This window comes from Apteryx mantelli, chromosome 25 (assembly GCF_036417845.1).
Source record: "Apteryx mantelli isolate bAptMan1 chromosome 25, bAptMan1.hap1, whole genome shotgun sequence".
NCBI lineage: Eukaryota > Metazoa > Chordata > Aves > Apterygiformes > Apterygidae > Apteryx > Apteryx mantelli.
Window position 1 is genome coordinate 11,081,152 of NC_090002.1, and position 18,036 is coordinate 11,099,187.

Here is an 18,036-nt window from a genome sequence, read left to right on the forward strand (position 1 = left end):
GGCTGCGCGGCCCCTTTCGCTTTCGTTTCTCCCCGCCGCGCCGCCCGGCTCGGCTCGGCTCAGCCCAGCCCAGCCCAGCCCAGCCCGGCTCAGCCCAGCCCAGCCCGGCTCAGCCCAGCCCAGCACAGCACAGCCCAGCTCGGCTCAGCTCAGCCTGGCTCAGCGCAGCCCAGTTGTCCAGTCCGGCTCGGCACGGCTCAGCTCAGCTCAGCTCAGCTCAGCTCAGTCCAGCTCAGCCCAGCCCAGCTCAGTCCAGTCCGGCTCAGCTCGGCTCGGCACAGCTCAGCCATGCCGCGGTGCAGCGTGGCGGAGGCAAGGCGCTGCGGGGAGCAGTTCGTGCAGTTCCTGCGGGACACGGGCCGGGAGCAGGAGAGCCAGCGCGACACGCTGCGGAGCATCTACACCCAGGAGTTTCGGGCCAGGTGAGAGCCCCGGGCTGGTCTCCCCCAGGTGGTCCCAGCAGCATCGCCCCATCCCCAGCCAGCAGCACCCTGTTCCCAACCAGCAGCACCCTGTTCCCAACCAGCAGCGCCCTGTCCCCGACCAGTGTCGTCCAGTCCCCAGCCAGCATCACCTGCCTCCCCATAGCAGCAGCACCCCATCCCTGACCAGCATCACTCAGGTCCCAGCCAGCATCATCTGCCTCTCCCCAGCAGCACTGCCCAGTCCCCCACCAGCATTGCCCAGTTCCCAGCCAGCATCACCCAGTTCCACCAGGCCAGCATCGCCCCGTCCCTGGCCAGCATTGCCTGCACCAGGGCAGCCAGGCCTGGGACTGGCCCTCTGGGCATGAGGATACCCCCAGGGGAGCAGGCTGGGCCTTCAGGGCTCTTCCTGGTCACCGGGTGGGTGGGATGGAGCAGCATGTGCTCCCTGAGCAGCGAGGAACCGCCTGGGCTCGTTAAACTCCAAACCCAGGGGCTTCACGATCTCTGGGCACGAGGGAAACAGTGCAATGCCGGTGGGGCTGCTTGTCTTCTGCTGGGCTGCGGATGCAGGGAGCAGCAGAGCAGTCCCTGCCGGACACGGGCCCTCCGAGCCCCCCTGCCTTGCCGCGGCTCCCCCCCCAGCGGCACCAGCCGTGCTGGCCCAGAGCAGGGCCCTGTGCAATGTCACCGCTGTTAATCATTGGCCAAGTCCAGGTGCAAGCAGCCAGAAGGTCACAGGGATGTGCTCTGCGGCACGGGACGCAACGCCGCGGGGAGGCAGCCGTCCTGCCGGGTTCAGGAAGTGGCGAGCCGGTGCTTTAGAGATGCCGTCTGTCCGCAGTGGGTACCTCGGAGCTTGGGCTTTGCCAGGAGCTGCCAAAGCAGCTTCTCTCCCGGACGCCCCCTGTGCAGCTCAGCCCTGGGAGCCGACCCTGCTGCGGAGTCCCTGCTCCTCCGGGACATCCTTCTCCGCCCAGCATCCGAGGACAGTGCCACGTCCCTGCCCCACTGCCACCTGTGCACAGGCAGGTGCAGAGGCTGCACGTCCCGTCGGGGCCAGGCAGGGACTCGGCGGCACAGCTGGAATGGCCACGGCACAGCTGGAATGGCTGCGGCACAGCTGCAAGGGCCATGTCACAGCTGGAACAGCCACAACAGCTGGAACGGTCATGACACAGCTGGAACAGGGACAGCACAGCAGAAACAGCCGTGGCACAGCTGAAATGGCTGTGGCACAGTTGGAAGGGCCACGTCACTGCTGGAACGGCCATGGCACAGCTGGAATTGCCACAGCACAGCTGGAACGGCATCCAAGGAGCCTGGCCCAGGGCTGCAGCTTCGCGTGGGGCATCCAGAAATGCCTTCGCTTGCCAGGCCGGGGCCCCTGCAGCACCTGCACCAGCTGTTTGCCATCGTACCGTGGAGTTGCCCAGGACTGTGTGCTGACAACTGCATGCCCATGCTTAAGCCCTGTTTGCAAAGGGACACCCCCCCCCCCCCCAGCCTCTAATCCCACAATATTCAAGCCAAAGCTGGTGGAAAAGCTTGTGAGCCATAGCAGCCTGCGGGGATGCAAGATCTGAGTGGGACCAGTGCAAGAGCTCCAGTCCTTTTTCATCCCCTGGAGCGGAGGGGACTGGCCAGAGCACCCCTCGTGCAGCCTGTGCCGCCCCCGACTTCACCCCTCGCCACCACCCCGTCCCCCTGCTCCCCGGCGCTGCCAGTCCAGCCTCTGCTCTCCCCCCCACGCCGAAATGCTCTCTCCCTCTTACCTGCACAGGACTGACACAAAAATGCCCAATTTCTCCTGCATCTTGTACGCCCTGAAGGTGACCCACCGCGCGCAGGTGCACAAGGTGTCCGTGCACTTCAAGAAGGTAAGGGAGGCCGTGAGCCCGGCAGCGCAGCAGTTCCCGCGCCCGCGCGCCGAGCGCCCTGCTGCCACGGCTGCACTGATGCGGATGCTCCTTGCAGGAGAAGAGGAGAGTGGTGGTGGCGGACCAGTACCGGAGACCCCGAGTGGACGCAGAGCCGTCGGCGTCGGCATCGGCAGCGGGCCAGCAGCCCGGCTCCAGCCTGCACGCCCCCAAAGGCCGCGCCAAGGAGAGGTAGGAGCCCGGCGCCCCGCGGGTCCCGGGGCCGCGCGCACCTCCCCGCACGGCGGCGAGGAGGGAGCCGCGCAGGGCCGGACCCGGCGGGAGACGCTGATCCCCCTGCCCGCAGGGCCGAGTTCATCTGCGGGAAGCACGGGATAGAGATCGTCTCGGAGCACGACCAGGGGGACGGGCACATCCGCTTGCGCGTGGCTCTCGGCGAGCCGCGGACGGCCGCCATCCGGGTGCAGAACGGTGGCGAGGAGCCCGTGACGCTGCTGCGGTGCCGGCCGCTCCGGCCGCAGCGGGAGTTCTCCTTCTCGGACGAGCACGGCGTGACGCAAGGCCAGGCCCTGGCGCTGCATCCGGGTAAGGGCGCTCGCCCGCCCGCCCGGCGCGCTTCCGAGGGCGGCCGAGGCCCGGCAGGCGTCCCCGGGATGCGCGGGCTCCGCCGCTCCCAGCTCTTTGCATTGCAGGCAGCGCCTACCCCATCCAGGTGCGGTGCCTGACCGCCCTCAACGGCTGCTTCCTCGTCACCCTGGTGTTCGAGTTCAGCGCGGGGCCGGGCGAGCCCTTCAGCATCGGGCGCTTCCTCTCCGCCACCGCCCAGAGCCGCCTGGCCGAGGAGCTGGCGCCCTCGGCGCCCTACGAGCCCTACCAGGCCGGCCTGCGGCAGCCGCTCACGGTGCTCACCGAGGAGGGGACGCCCCCCGGCAGGTACGGGCTGCGGGCTCCGCGGCGGCCGCCATGCTCCATCGCGCGCCGTCCGTCCCCGTGCGGCGGCGGCGGCGGGTCGAGGGGGCGGTGAGCAGCGGCGTGCCCGTCTGCCGCTCGGAGGGAGCCCCGCGGGCGCTGCAGCGTGCCTGTCTCCTCCGCCCAGCGACCTGCAGAACGAACTGGAGAGGGAAATCCCGCTGAGCCCCTGCCAGTACCCCAAGAGTCTCAAGGACGCCATCGTGCGCGGCCCCGGCGCCGGCGCCAACCCCGCCTGGGCGGCGATGAAGTGAGTGCTACGGCGGGGCGGCTCCTCGCCGGGCTGCGCGCGCCCCACCTGCTCCCGCCTGCTCCCGCGGCCCCTTCGGCTGAGCCGTCCGAAGGGGAGGCCAAGCCGAGGGGGGCTCCCGGCCCGCAGACCCTTCAGCGGCACGCTGGGCATGACAACCTCCCCGCGCCCTGGCCCCGCAGGTCGTTGCTGGCGGCCCCCCTGCAGCCCGAGAACTACCAGGAGAAGTTCCAGCTGCTGCTGCACCTGGAGGAGATCCAGATGGAGGTGGACATCCGGCGCTACGACATGCAGGACGTGACCATGGTGCAGGACAGGGAGCTGCTGGTCCTCGACGTGCGTACTGGCATGCAGCCAGGGCGGGAGGGGAGCCCGGGCGGCCGGCAGCGCGGAGGGCGCCCAGCGTAACACCGGCTCCGCGGCGCAGGTGCCCGGCGTGGCCGAGAACCGCCCGTCGGTGCTGCGGGGTGACCACCTCTTCGCCAGCCTCAGCAGCGAGCGGGACCGCTCCCCGCTTGTCCAGTACAAGGGCTACGTGCACGCCGTGGAGCTGGAGAAGGTCAGGCTGGGCTTCTCCTCCAAGTGAGTGGTGTCCAGCCCCAGCAGGCGTCGCGGGGCCCCGGCGGCCCCGCGGGCCAGGCAGGAGGACGGCTGGGTGGTGGCGACCACGCTCTGGCCAGCTCCTCGTGCCCTGCTCACACCGCTCTTCCCCAGGCTGCAGAAGAAGTTTGTGAATAACCTGAAGTTCGACGTGACCTTCACCTTCAGCCGGCTGCCGCTGCAGGTGCAGCACCGGGCCGTGGTCCTGGCCATGCAGCGGGGCTTGGCCGGAGTCCTCTTCCCCTCCTCCTCCTGCCAGCAGTCCCTCTTCGACGGCACCTTCCAGCCTCGGTGAGCTGCCGTGCCCTCGCGGCGGGGCGCTGGGGTGGGACGTAGGGGCTGGGGCTGGGCCGGGTGCGCAGGTGCTGCCCGTGCCCAGCTCCTGCTCCTCCAGGTGGTTCGACCAGAAGCTGCAGGACAACGAGGAGCAGCGCCGAGCGGTGACGCACATCGTGACGGGGGTGTCCCGGCCAGCCCCCTACCTCATCTTCGGGCCGCCCGGCACCGGCAAGACGGTCACCATCGTGGAGGCCATCAAGCAGGTAAGGGGCCAGCCCGGAGCACCATCGCGGCGGCCACGGGGCTCTGTCACCTGTCACCTCCTCCCCACGTAGGTATGGACGTGCCTGAAGGACTCGCGGATCTTGGCCTGCGCCCCATCCAACAGCGCCGCGGACCTGCTGTGCCAGCGCCTCATCAAGGACATCCCCGCCCGGCACGTCTACAGGATCATGGCCAGCTCCAGGAGCTACCAGGAGGTGCCTGCAGACATCCGGGTAGGTCTGCGCCCCGTCTCCATCTCCGTCCCCGTCCCCCGGCGAGGGGCGGCCATCCCACCCAACGCCACCTTTCAGCCCTGCTGCAACTGGGACGGCGACCGGCAGTGCTACGTGTACCCGAGCAGGACGCGCCTGGCGCAGTACCGGGTCCTGGTCACCACCCTGGTGACGGCGGGCAGGTGCGAGGGGCCGGACCAGGGCCAAGCGGGAGGGCACGGCGGTCCCGGAGCCGCAGGGAGAGGAGGGGGGAGGGATGGGGCGGCCGGGGCCATCGCCGCTCCCCTCTCCCCCCAGGCTGGCGTCGGCCAACTTCCCACCGGGACACTTCACCCACGTCTTCATCGACGAGTGCGGCCACGCGGCCGAGCCGGAGAGCGTGGTGGCCGTGGCGGGTGAGTGGTGCCGCGTGTGCCCCGTGCTGCCCGGCGCGCCACCACCGCCACGCCGGCGCTGAGCCCTGCCTCTGCCCAGGCATCCTCGCCGCCGTGGACCCGGACACCAACCCCGGCGGGGGGCAGCTGGTGCTGGCCGGGGACCCCCAGCAGCTCGGCCCCGTGCTGCGGTCGCCGCTGGCCGCCGAGCACGGCTTAGGTGAGCAGGGCAGGGGGACAGCACTGGGACCTGCCGTGGTGGTGGTGGTGGTGTCACCATGTGCCATGGCGGTGGTGGGGCCGGGAGTGATGGTGTCACCATGCACCATGGTGGCAGCGGTGGTCCAGGAGTGTTGGTGTCATCACATGCCATGGTGGTGGTGGTGGGTCTGGGAGTGATGGTGTCACCACGTGCCATGGTGGCGGTGGTGGGTCCGGGAGTGACGGTGTCCCCACGCGCAGGCACCTCGCTGCTGGAGCGGCTGATGCGGCACAACCCCCTCTACGCCAAGGCGGACGGCGGGTACGACCCGCGCTTCGTCACCAAGCTGCTGTGGAACTACAGGTGGGGACGGGCAGGGGCCGAGGGACGTCCCGGCCGCATGGGACGGCGGACACATCCCCCCCGCCACCGCCGCCGCCGCCCAGCCCTGCCTCCCGCCGCCAGGTCGCACGCGGCCATCCTCAAGGTGCCCAACGAGCTCTTCTACGAGAGCGAGCTGAAGGCCTGCGGCAGCCACCCGCGCGACACCCGGGGCCTCTACTGCGCCTGGCAGGAGCTGCCCCGGAAGGTGAGGCCGGGCGGGCGCCCGCGGGGCCGTGGCAGCTCCCAGCTCCCGACTCCCGGCTCCCGCCTCCCTCCGCCCCCAGGGCTTCCCCATCATCTTCCACGGCGTCTCCGGGGAGGACAAGCGGGAGGCCAGGAGCCCCTCGTTCTTCAACACGGCCGAGATCGAGGTCCTGCTCGGCTACCTCAAGAAGCTGCTGCAGGGCGGGGGCAAGGGCGGCTGCCCCGCCGCCTCGCCCGCGGACGTCGGCGTCATCTCGCCCTACCGGAAGCAGGTGGGGCCGGGCGGGAGCCGCCGGCGCGCGCGGGGGGGGGGGCTCCCCGCTCCGCTCCGCTTCACGCACCGCTCCGCCCAGGTGGAGAAGATCCGCAAAGCCGTCACCTCCCTGGACGCCGACCTGCGGAAGCTGCCGGACATCGGCCTGCTGAAGGTGCGGCGGGAGGGACGGGGGCGCGGGGGGCCCAGGGCGGCTGCGGCCCGCGCGGGCGGCGGCGCCCGGCCTCACCCCGCCGCGCTGCCCAGGTGGGCTCCGTGGAGGAGTTCCAGGGCCAGGAGCGGCGCGTGGTCCTCATCTCCACCGTGCGCAGCTGCAGCGAGTACCTCCGCCTCGACGAGACCTTCAAGCTGGGCTTCCTCAAGAACCCCAAGGTGCCGCGGTGCCCCGGGGCGCCCGCGTCCCCGCGGAGAGGCCGCGGGAGCCGGCTGCCGCCGGGGTAAAGCCCTCGCTCTTGTTCTTCTCTCCTGCAGAGGCTCAACGTAGCCATCACCAGGGCCAAGGCGCTGCTCATCGTGGTGGGCAACCCTGCTGTCCTCAGCAAGGACCGCCACTGGCGCAGGTAAGCCTGGCTCGGCTGCCTCCTGGCCCTCACCTGCGGCGAGTTTGGGGCTCTCCTGCCTTTGCACGCCAGGCGGGGAAGGGCGGCGCTGGAGCTTCTTGCAAGAGCAGCAACGCACCGAGGTGCTGCCCATGCGCACATTGCACAGTGTTGGTGCTCGTTGCAAGAGCGGCAACGTGCCAAGGTGCCACCTGCATGCCCGTTGCACAGCGTTGGTGCTCGTTGCAAAAGCAGCAACATGCCGAGGTGCCACCTGCATGCCCGTTGCACAGCGTTGGTGCTCGTTGCAAGAGCAGCAACGTGCCAAGGTGCCACCTGCATGCCCATTGCACAGTGTTGGTGCTCGTTGCAAGAGCAGCAATGTGCCGAGGTGCCACCTGCATGCCCATTGCACAGTGTTGGTGCTCGTTGCAAGAGCAGCAACGTGCCGAGGTGCCACCTGCATGCCCGTTGCACAGCGTTGGTGCTCGTTGCAAAAGCAGCAACATGCCGAGGTGCCACCTGCATGCCCATTGCACAGCATTGGTGCTCGTTGCAAGAGCGGCAACGTGCCAGGCAGCCACCCATGCGCCCATTGCTCTGCACCTGCCAGGTTTCTCGCGTACTGCAAGGAGGAGGGCGGCTACACGGGCTACCCCTGCGAGGAGGAGAGCGCGGAGGAGGATGGCCTGGCCACCGAGCTCGACTCCCTCCGCTTGAGCAACTAGCGACCAGGTACGCGAGGGCCGGGACCCGCGTGGCGAGCACCCGGACCCCTGCGCTCGCCCCAGCCTGCAGCGACGTCCCGCTCTCCCCTGCCTCGCTCCCTGGGGGCGTTCAGCGCCCCGGGCAGATGCGGCCCGCATGGGGGGTCCCCGCCGCTGCTGGCCCAGCCCGGCACGGGCAGACGAGTGCCCGCCGTGCCCTGCTGCGCCGTGCTCGGCACGAAGCGGTTTTGGACGGGGCCACGCTCTGCGGCCGACCCGCAGACGTTGCACCCCCGAGCGGCATCGCTCGGCGCACGGAGCTGCAAGGGGCGCGCAGCTCCCACGACAGCCGCATCCCGTTCGCAGACAGCGGAAGGCGGTTTCGGCAGGCCGGAGCAGGAGCGCCCAGCCGCACTGCCCCGGTGCACCGGCGGCGGCTCCGCGAGCTGGCGCAAGCACCGCGGCACGCGCTGCCTTCCCTTCCCCGCAATAAAGGCTTAGAGACAACCGCCGCCTTGGTTTTGCCCGCCCGGCCGCGCTCCGGCCTCCGCCCCTGCTCGTGCCCTTCCCGAACTGCCCCCGGCACGGGAGGGAGCCCAGTGGCCCCCGCGCTGCGGCAGGGCCATGGCGCCCGCGCGGGCTCGGCACCGGGCACTGGGGCCACGGACCTGGCCGAGCTGGAAGGATGCCACGCCAGCAGGGTTGCCACTACCAAAATACCAGTTTGCATTTATTCTCCCAGTTACACAGCTTGATTTACTGGTGCCGAGTCCACAGTCAGTTCAGCCTTAAAGAGCGCCGAGGCCTTACGCTGCTCGAGGGCTGGGAGGAGGCGCTGGCGGGTCCGGGGAGCCGAGCGTTTCAGGCAGCAGCAGGACTCCGTGCAAAGGCGGCTCCACGCGGCTCTGCCTGCGGACCGGCATGGAAACCGCCCCGGCGAGTCCGCGCCGACAGCCAGTGCACGGGAGGGGGCACCGAGCCCGCACCCACGGGCCCTCCGGGGCCCCGACCCGCTCCGAGCCTGGCACGGCCAGGCGCCGACACGCTAGGTTCCTGCTCGGACGTCAGGCTCCCCCCGCGCCGGTGCCGATGCCGATGCCGTGGGCGGGGGACGGGACGGGGCGGGGCGGTCGCCGGCCGCTCACAGCAGCGGGCAGCCTTTGCGCTTCTTGTTCTTCCTGACTTGCAAGCCGGCGCGCGTGGCCATCTCGAAGACCTCCCGCACGCCCTCCTTCGTCTTGGCCGAGCACTCCAGGTAGCCGAAGGCGTTGATCCTGTTGGCCATGTCCCTCCCCTCCTCCGGCTTCACGGGCTCCTAGGAATCACCGCAAGGGAGGCTCGGGAACGTCCCCGAAAGGGGGCAAGAGGCCAGGACGAGCCGGCGCTGGCGGTCCGTGCCCCGGGCGGCGGGGCGGCGGGCGCCCGGCGCGCAGCCCTACCTGCTTCATCTTGGCGAGCTCCCGCCGCGTGTGCTCGTCGTTTCGCAGGTCCTTCTTGTTGCCGACGAGGATGATGGGCACGTTGGGGCAGAAGTGCTTCACTTCGGGGGTCCACTTCTCGGGAATGTTCTCTGGGGAGAGAGCGCGCGCGGGCTCCGCTAAGCCCCGGGGCCCTCGGGCGCGCAGCACCCTCGCCAGCTGGCAGGCTGCTGCCCCGCGGCCCCCCGGCCCCTACCTAGGCTGTCCGGGCTGTCGATGGAAAAGCACATGAGGATAACGTCCGTGTCTGGGTATGAGAGGGGCCGCAGCCGGTCGTAGTCTTCCTGGCCCGCCGTGTCCCAGAGGGCCAGCTCCACCTAGCAGGGAGACCCGGCTCAGCGGGAGCACCGCTGTTCCTACACCGTTCCTCGGGCTCCGGCACACGCGGGGCGGCCCCGTCCGCCAGGCACGCAGCCGCGGCAGGAGCGGGCACAGCCGTGCATCCGGCCACCCCGGCACTTCGGATGGGAACGGCTCCCGTGCTCGCCCGTGGCGACGGTTACCTGCTTTCCATCGACCTCGATGTCAGCGATGTAGTTCTCGAACACCGTCGGCACGTAGACCTCGGGGAACTGGTCCTTGCTGAACACGATCAGCAGACAGGTCTTTCCGCAGGCTCCGTCTCCCACAATCACCAGCTTCTTCCGGATGGCTGCCATGGCTGCAAAAGAGGAGCTTTGGGGCGGGGGGAACAGAGCAGACGCAACGCTCTGGGTTTTTCCCGATACCCCCAAGCCCCTAGCGCAACCGTCCAGCGGCATCACGAGACGACGGCACATCAGCCAACCTGGGCGCCAAGAGCCGGCGTCTCCAGCCCGGGCCGTTTCGGGGCCGAGGGTCTTTCCGGCGCTCCGTTACTCGTGCAATGAGCGGCTTGGCTTGGCTCGGCTCGCCGCCTCCGCTGCTGCACGCTCCTGGACGGCCCCGGTCAGAGGTGCTGCGGGAACAGGTTCGACCGGCCCCGCTCCACCTCCTTGTTGCACCCACCGCTGCAGAGCGTCACTTGTTCGTGGTGATCCACCCCAAAACGACGAACCTCTCCAACTTACCGAGACGCCTGTCTCTTGCCCCGTAATGCAGCTTGCATTCACGGCGCCCCCCGAACTCGCCAAGGGCACGCGGCTGCACTGCATCCCGGCGCGCAGAGGAGCCAGCCGGTGCCTCCGCACCGCAGCCGCTTCGCTCCCACCAGCACCTGCTGCTGCCTGCTCCGACACAGCGGGTGCAGCGGAGCGTCCGGAGCTGAGCGGAGCGGCTGCTGCACAAGCTGCCGGAGAACCACCCAGCCGGCCAGGCTCTGCCGGACCCAAGCCCTCGGGAAACCCGGGGACATGCGGAGAACCGATCCGCATTCCCCGCACCGCCCCTGCCGGCCCCGCTGCCACAACCCCCTCCCGCTTCGGGGCTTTTGCTACCCGACAGGCGAACCGGATTTTTTATGACCTGGGCGTCACTCCCCAAACCGGTTGGTTTTCGGATTATAAATTCCTCGGGGCAGACCCGGTGTCCTGGGTGGCGCCCGGCGCTCCGGGCTCGTAAACAACCCGATTGCGGGCAGGGAGGCTCCGGGCGCCCAGGACGAGCCGCGGGGCCGGGACGGATCCTTGGGCGCACGACGCAGCGAGCTCCCCTCGGCACGGCACGCGGCACGGGTCCGTGCCTTCCTCCCGGCTGGGCCCGGCTGAAGCGCGACACCCGTTTCAGCCCTCGGACGGGTCGCGAGGAACCGTCCAGACGTGCGGTCGCGGCAGACAGGGGAAAAGGCTTGTCCGAACACGGGCCAGAGCCCCAGGTCTGGGCAGGGCACAAGCACATCGGCTCACGAGCCAAAACACCGGTGTTTTACTAACGCCACGGAGCCGTTAACAAAAACAAGCAGCTCGTGGGTGTAATGCGAGAAGAGCCGGGACGAAGGGCCCCGTCCAACCAGAGCCAGCGCTCCTCAACCAGGAGAGCCTCGCGGCGTCAAACACAGCCCCACACAAAAAAGGAAAATACATCTATTTACTTAGATAGAAAATTCCTTTGCCCGCAGCAAACCGGGATTTGCCGCTTTGTTATTCCGCATCTGCGAGACTGCCAGAGGCGGCGAGGCAGCCTGGGAAGCGCCGCTATCTAATCGGCAGAACGCGGGGGGAGGCACATCCGCAGCGCGCGGATGAGCATCCACGGGGACAGACCGCCTCTTTGCAGGCGCAAAAACGAGACCTGCTGGTGCAGGCAGCAGGATCTCCGGTCCCAAATGCAAACAGCCGGAGGCGGCGGGGCACGCAGCACAGCGGCGAGCCCACACCGCGCCGGACACGGGAGCATGACAACTGCACCATGCCGGATGCGGGAACATGATGCCTGCACCGCACCGGACACGGGAGCGTGCTGCCCGCGCTGCACCGGGAGCCAGACGCTTCCCGGAGCTGTGGGACACTCGGCACTGACTCATCAGCACAGCGACTTTTCTCCCCTGCCCAGAATCTCAACACAACTCACTGCGTTACTCACTGGCGCGGCCAGAAATAGCAATCCGAGGTCGGTGTCCGGAGACGGGCGAGGCGGGAGCCTCCTGGCCGCCAGCAGCCCTCTGGGACCCTGGCAGGCCGGGGCCACAGGGACGCGGGACTGGCCGGGCACCTCGCTCCCTCCGGCACAGCCGGACCCGGCCGGTGTTCCTGCAGGGCAGGTTAGCTTCTCCCCGCAGGTGCCGCTTTGTCACCCGGGACGCGCGATGCAAAGGGCCCCGCTCCGCATCGACAGCTCCATCCCCGGACCGCGAGCTGGTGACTGACAGCGGCAAATCCAGGGGCAGTTCAAGGAGGGGAGCTCCACCGAAACTGCCAAATGGCTAAAGCAGCAGTCACCAACGCTGGATACGGAAATGCAGGTTGCAAAGCCTTAACCACCCAGTGCTTTAATAAACGCTGGGGGCCAAAATACTTTAACAAACTAACCCGGCACATGGAGCAACCGAGGTTTTCAGGAGCGAGCAGCATTTTAGGTGCCTAACTTGAGATTTCTTGTGCTTGTTCAGAAGAGCAAAGCCTCAACAGGCAGCCGAGAAATTGCAAAATGGAACAAAATTGCTCTCCTCTATTTTCCAAGCAGCTACTCTAAAGCCATCGCGGTAAAAATAGCAAGGGCTGCAGCATGGCCGTTACAGCGTGAGCCTCTCCCCGCTTCGTGACTCAAGATACGAAGTTCCTGCTGGGTAGGAAATGGGGAACTCCTCTGGAAACAGGATGCATCTTTCATCCAGTTTCTGTTACAGGATCTCAGGAAATGGCAGAGAATGACGTTAACGCTTTGAAGAAGGAATGAAACCAGGGACAGAAACCTTCCAGCCAAACTCTTTTGCCAGACTTGAGCTCCCTGTGCCAGCAGAAGAGTTTGGGGAATTTCTAATTTAGAACAAACTCTGTTCGTTGATAGTCCAGCCCTTCTGCTGGAGTTGTGACGCCACCTACCCGCAAAACCACCCGAATTTCCTTTGGCCGTGACCCTGGCCGCAGACGCAACCCCGGAGCGGGATAACTGGGGTCGTCGAGCTGCGCTGTGCCGCAAGGAGCCCCGCGGAGGCCGGGTCCTGCGCGCAGCCCCGGGCCCAGCAGACGTCCCGCTCCGAACAAAACCTCCTCTCCGAGGATTTGCACGGGATGGCAGAGCAAGGAGGAGGGTCAAGTCTTCCGACGCCGTTTCCACAGCAAGAATCCGATCTTGTGACGCCCTACGCAGCCAGACGAGCTGAAGCCGTGAATGCTTCCCGAGCGATCTTCTCGGCAAAAGGCGGGAGGGCAGACCTGGGGCTCGTGCTCATGCCTTTCCAGGACAGGTTTGCAGAGCCACCACAAAGCGTTTCGTTACAGGCTTGTCGGATTATCAGGAAATACCTCTCCTGTTGTGGCAGTTCTCCCATTGCTCCTCTAGGATCGAAGGTAGCGAGACATTCGGAACAACTGGTCCGACTCCATCGTCTAAAACAACGAGTTAACTCTGTCCCCAAAGCCATTTTGCAACGAGAAGTCAGACTGCTTTGATTTAACTTTTGTTTGGGAAGGAGCTGGGCTAACGTGACCCAAACCAGACTGAAGGCTAGAATAACTTGCACGGCATTTCACCAGATTCCCAAACCCCAAAACTCAGGCCTTTAGTCAAGCCAGCGCAACCTGTAATACAGACGAGACCTAAGAGAGCCCACAGCATCCAAAGAGCATGAAAGACAGCATGAAACCCTAGCAAGGAACACAGAAAATGTTTGCTAACCAGTGCAGCCAGGGACAAACCGTCTCCGCTTCTAAACATGGCTTTGTGCGCGCAAGGGACGGCTGCCACATCCCGAGGCACCGCCGGGCGAGTGCACATCGGGACGGCACGGGGAGAGGCGCGACGGCCGGGGCTGGCACGCGGCCGGGCAAACAACCGCGGCTTGCGGAGAGCCACAAATCAGTGCTGGAGCTGCCAGGGCCCCAGCTGCAACGGACCGGTGGAAGCAGGCAGGAAGGACTTCAGAAACGCAGCAGGAGGAGTAAACTCTCCCTTCACTCCCCAGCCACACAGACCTACAGCTCTAAAACTTGCATGGATTCCCAGCAGAAAGTCCCTTAATTCTACTGTTTTGCAGCAGAAATGGCTTTAGCTAGCATTACTTGCTGGCGTCGCCGGTGCAGTGAGAAAGAAAGTAAACTTCCAAATTAAAATCTAAAAGATAAACCCACTGAGGGGAATTTAATTTGCTGAGCTATCTAAATCATAGCAAAAGTAGTGCATGGCTTCCTGCAGATATCTCAGGTACGAGAGGAATTCTTAAACAGGAGCAGAAAAAAGTTCCAAAGACGTCTCGAAGGGAAGACAGCAATGCCGTGAAACACAAGGGAAACCGGAGCCTAAATTCTGCCATTACGAGCTCCTGGGCAGATCTCAGCTTCTAGACCAACAGTCACAGCGGTACGGGCTGTGGCAGAGCAAGCAACCGCAGTTTCACGTACACGCAGCTGCTGGGCAGGCCACGCCACGCCACGCCGTGCATGTGTACGTGCTGCACGCGCCCAAGCCCACAGCCCTTACTCATGCGAGTAACCATTGCTCACGTTCGTGTCAGAGCCCTGCACCCAGGTACGAACCACACGAGGAGCAGCTCCCACCCGAACCCGCGCTGCCCTCCCGCACCCCTCCCTGCGGGCGTCCGCCTGCACGGCCCTATCTAATTGCATCAGTCTGCAGCGTCTTTTGGAGGGGAGGAGAGCAGGCAGAGGGGAGCTGCGCGGTGGCTTCAAGGCTCTCCCACGAGGATCTGCTGGTGTTCGCGAGCCCAGAGCTTCTCTGCCCTGCTTGCCATCGCTTCCAGAGTTACCAGGCACGCAGCACTAAGGATGAGGAAAGTGTCTTTATATATCTCCTGGGAAAGCTGCCCAAAACTGCTGCTTAAGGCCCAGGCCTGCCATATCCAAAGAACCAGTGACAATCAGAACAGGAGCTCAAACTCAACGCTCAACTCTGAGAGCTTACAAACTGTGTGATATGGTTTCGGCACGATTAGACAGGCTGAATTTTAGAGCACGCTCCGGCCAGTGGAAAGTGGAACGGTCCGGACAGCCCGGGAACAGGAGTGAACAGGCAGCTCGTGTCAAACCCAGAAGAACATCCACAAGCAAAGCAGAGAAAGGGACTTGGGACTGAAGGATTTTAAAGCCCAACAGGGCTTGAAGCAGGCGGCGTGGGAAAACACACGCTTGCTCTCACCGCTGCTAGGGAGAAACCCCAGAGCGGAAGGAATCGCCGCGTGTCCCAGCCCTCCCGGCCCCCCTTACGGCAGGGCCTGCCCCGCACCAGCTGGGGCCCCAGGGAGCATCGCCCCGTGCTTGCTTGGCAGTGGTGACGCTGCGTGTAAGTACCCAGCAATCCAACGTATGAGACAAACATAACCGGGAGCGAGGAGTCTTATTACAACTAATTTACATGTCTTTTGTGGCACGATGGCATCCAAAGAAGCGAAAGCCAGGTGATCACTCTTGAAGCAGTGAATAAACCTCATGTGTGCAAAACACCTCTTAAATTAAACTCACAGGGATGGCAGCTGTGGACTTTTTACATATCACTATGCTAAAGAGAAGCTAACTTTTTATATACAGTTGCTGAACCTATTGGCCTACCTGAAGTGTTTTATTTTAATAGGACACACTGAAAATAATACGAGTGAAAAACGTGGCACACAGTGAGCGAGCAGCGAGGAAAACCCCCATCGGTACACCGAGGTGATAGAGTTCCCTCTTTCTTCCAATTTTCTACTCCATCTGGTACCTACATCATTTTGCCTCCTCCCTCAAGGAGGCCTGTGCTGCCGCCCTTACTTCTTTTTCCAAAGAGCATTATGCCAGCTTGTTATTTTACCTTCCCCCAAAGTAACAGCCCTCCCAGGCTCACAGCAACACAAGTATCTTGCTGAAAGCTTCAAATCACACACCAGGATCTCAGCAAACGCCTGCACTTGTGCAAGGCTTTACTGCCTTTGCCCCAGGGCCAATCAATACTTGCTAATACATTCCTTACTTTTCATGTCGATACTCCTCTCCAGTGTAAACAGCAAGTTACAAGGTAAATCTGGTTAAATGCTTCTGATAACCATTGGAAGAGGGTGACTTGGCTTGTTTTCCACTTGGAAAACATTTCCCTGGAAAGGCTGTATCTGTCAAGAATGTGGATGCAATTTAAGGTCCGTGGGGTCTCGCACAGCCTTTAACTGTGCTCCTTGCAGCTAAGAAAGAGGAGCCGAGTATAAAGTGAAACTGCTGGGCCACCAGAAGACACTTGAAAAAAAGAAAATAAAACACAACTGATACCAATGAAATACAGATAAAACACATAACTGAAGCCATCAGCTTCCTGCCTTTGGTTTCACAACCTAAGCAAACACTTTGCTAGGGATGTGGTGCGGGTGCTGCCCCTGCCTCGTGTGGCTCCTGCTCCGGGCAGCGATGCCCCGGGCAGCGGCGCCGCCTTTCCCGGGCGCCCGGAGGCCGAGGCCGGGCCGAGGGGATTTGGCAGCCGCTGGAAGGACTTGGCTGCCAGACTGTCCGCGCTGGAAAGCGCGGCGCGGTCATGGTTTTGGAATGCTTCCTTGCTCCGGAGACATTACACAACGATCCCCCCCACCTAAACGCTTACCAATGAGCTCGGCAGCACGCGAAGGGAACTTTTTTCCCTTTTTCCGACGCAAACACGGAGTCGCTGCTCAGATGAGGAGGCGGCGCGGGAGGCGGCGCTGGGAGGGGGCCGCCCGGAGCCGGGCGCGTCCAGGGACGGGACCCCCCAGCCTCGGGGGGGGGGGGGAAGAAGGGGGGGGTCCCAGGATGCTCGCCCGCCCCGTCCCGTCCCGTCCCGCCCCCCAGGGCGCCCAGGGACCGGCCTGGCGCGGCTCGGGGGTCCCGCTGCGCCCCGGCCCCGACGGGACCCCGGCCCGCGCCCGGACCCCCAGCAGCCCCCAGACCCTCAGCATCCCCTGGACGCCCAGCAGCCCCCCAGACCCTCAGCATCCCCCGGACCCCCAGCAGTGACCCCAGCCCCCCAGCAGCCCCCCAGACCCGCAGCAGCCCCCAGCCCCCCGCAGCCCCCCTCCATCCCCGTCCTCCCATGCTCTCCGCCCGCACCTCGCTCCGGCTCCGGCCCCGGCTCCGGTCCCGCAGCGCGGCTCGGGCGGTGCCGCCGTGGGGCCGCCCGCGGAGGGGAGGGGACGGGGCGGGAGGGGACGGACGGGGCGGGCCGAGCCGAGCCGGGCTGGGCCGGGCCGGGAACCGCCCGTCGGTGCCGCCCCGGCTGCGCCGCTGCCCCCCCGCGCCCCCCCCGCCCGCCCCTGCAGCCGCGCGCGAGCCCCGGGCGGCCGCTTTTGCGCTATTTCCTCGCGTTTGGAGGATAAACGTCCCGGGCTGCCCCAGGCACCAGGAGCTGAGCGAAGTGGGAGCGGGGCCCCCGGCCGCGGGGCCGGATCCTTGTCCCGGGGGAGAGCAGGAACGGTAACGGATAGGGAGAAAGGGAGAGGCGTTTTTGCGGGCTCGCTGTTTGCTGCCAACCTGTGGAGCCAGCCGGGAAATATTTTTCCCTGTTTTATTGACGCCAGAAAGGGAGAGAAGCAATCACAGCATCCCCCCATTTTTTCGATCAGCTCCAGGAGCAAGCAGACGCTTCCAGGAAGAGCTGAGCTCACCTCACCCACATCCTCCTTCCAGACAGGGCTAATAGCAAAGAGCATCATGTATTGCACTCTCCCGGCAGGAACCTCCATCATCCAAGCACATCTCTCAGGAAAAGCCTTCCCTCCATCAGCATTACCATGGCAGTGCCAAGAGCTGCTGAAAGGCAGGCTCGGCCCTGAAAGGCTTGTCGCCAAAGCAGCAGCTCCAGGGAGAGGAGAGGGGGAGGAGGAGGAGGAGGAGGAGGAGGCCAGCAGCTGAACCCTTCTTTCACCCCGCTGGGTGCTGCCCTGGCTTTCCAGGCTATCTGGCTGCTGGCTACTCCCTATGGAAATGCCCAGGAAGGTCAGTTTTCCCACTGCGCTGGCATGGCGCAGACACGAGAGGGTCACCTCTGTCCCTGAGAGCTCACATCCCCTCTAAGGGGGACCTAGCAGAGCCCCGAGCCCAGCAAAGGGCAGCGGCGGGGGCCAGGATTCGCCAGCCACGCTGCGGCCACTCGCGCGGGAACAAGCCGGCGGGCTGCACCCAGCGCTGCCCTGGCAGGCGGCGGCCAGGGGGGCACCCGTTGCTCCCTGCCACCGCAGGGCGTCTCCGTGACTCAGCGAAGGGAAAGGCAGCTCCAGGGTCCTGGCCCAGACCCAGGCACACAAACTGTTTCTATTTTAAGGGCTTGGAGATGGTTTTTCTTAATTTATCAAGCTCCGGACCAGGGGCTGGCTCCATAGGAAGTGTTCCCAGAGAAAAAAAGGGAACCACAGAGGAAGCTTTAAATGCAACCTCTGCCCAGGCTTCCTTGC

The 18,036-nt window shown here is 65.3% G+C and overlaps 2 protein-coding genes across 3 annotated transcripts; one reads left to right on the forward strand and one right to left on the reverse strand.

Annotated features, from left to right (window-relative positions):
* Positions 1-89: 89 nt before the first annotated feature.
* Positions 90-7,695, forward strand: MOV10 (Mov10 RNA helicase). Its single transcript, XM_067310682.1, has 21 exons — positions 90-422; positions 2,209-2,305; positions 2,403-2,536; positions 2,652-2,890; positions 2,998-3,238; positions 3,402-3,524; positions 3,707-3,860; positions 3,952-4,106; positions 4,239-4,415; positions 4,519-4,666; positions 4,739-4,900; positions 4,979-5,082; positions 5,198-5,295; positions 5,375-5,494; positions 5,737-5,839; positions 5,942-6,065; positions 6,145-6,336; positions 6,418-6,492; positions 6,585-6,710; positions 6,810-6,898; positions 7,491-7,695. Exons 1-21 carry the CDS (start codon positions 289-291, stop codon positions 7,603-7,605), a joined length of 2,910 nt encoding a protein of 969 aa, XP_067166783.1. The 5' UTR covers positions 90-288; the 3' UTR covers positions 7,606-7,695.
* A 591-nt stretch (positions 7,696-8,286) lies between these two features.
* On the reverse strand, positions 8,287-16,746 carry RHOC (ras homolog family member C). Of its 2 annotated transcripts, none has more exons than XM_067310564.1 (5): positions 16,697-16,746; positions 9,566-9,723; positions 9,259-9,379; positions 9,024-9,154; positions 8,287-8,899 (listed from the first exon to the last, which is right to left on the reverse strand). In XM_067310564.1, exons 2-5 carry the CDS (start codon positions 9,719-9,721, stop codon positions 8,726-8,728), a joined length of 582 nt encoding a protein of 193 aa, XP_067166665.1. In that variant the 5' UTR covers positions 9,722-9,723; positions 16,697-16,746; the 3' UTR covers positions 8,287-8,725. The 2 variants fall into 2 exon arrangements, with proteins under 2 accessions (XP_067166665.1, XP_067166666.1); XM_067310565.1 differs by lacking the exon at positions 16,697-16,746 and adding an exon at positions 9,850-9,999.
* Positions 16,747-18,036: the final 1,290 nt, after the last annotated feature.

Bases quoted from the DNA above. Each gene is read 5' to 3' on its own strand.
- MOV10 (XM_067310682.1), top strand. From the start codon at position 289: ATGCCGCGGTGCAGCGTGGCGGAGGCAAGGCGCTGCGGGGAGCAGTTC. The intron at 4,416-4,518 runs GTGAGCTGCCGT...CTGCTCCTCCAG, and splicing joins GACGGCACCTTCCAGCCTCG to GTGGTTCGACCAGAAGCTGC. The intron at 5,296-5,374 runs GTGAGTGGTGCC...GCCTCTGCCCAG, and splicing joins GAGCGTGGTGGCCGTGGCGG to GCATCCTCGCCGCCGTGGAC.
- RHOC (XM_067310564.1), bottom strand. From the start codon at position 9,721: ATGGCAGCCATCCGGAAGAAGCTGGTGATTGTGGGAGACGGAGCCTGC. The intron at 9,155-9,258 runs GTAGGGGCCGGG...CTCTCTCCCCAG, and splicing joins CGACAGCCCGGACAGCCTAG to AGAACATTCCCGAGAAGTGG. The intron at 8,900-9,023 runs GTAGGGCTGCGC...GGTGATTCCTAG, and splicing joins AGCTCGCCAAGATGAAGCAG to GAGCCCGTGAAGCCGGAGGA.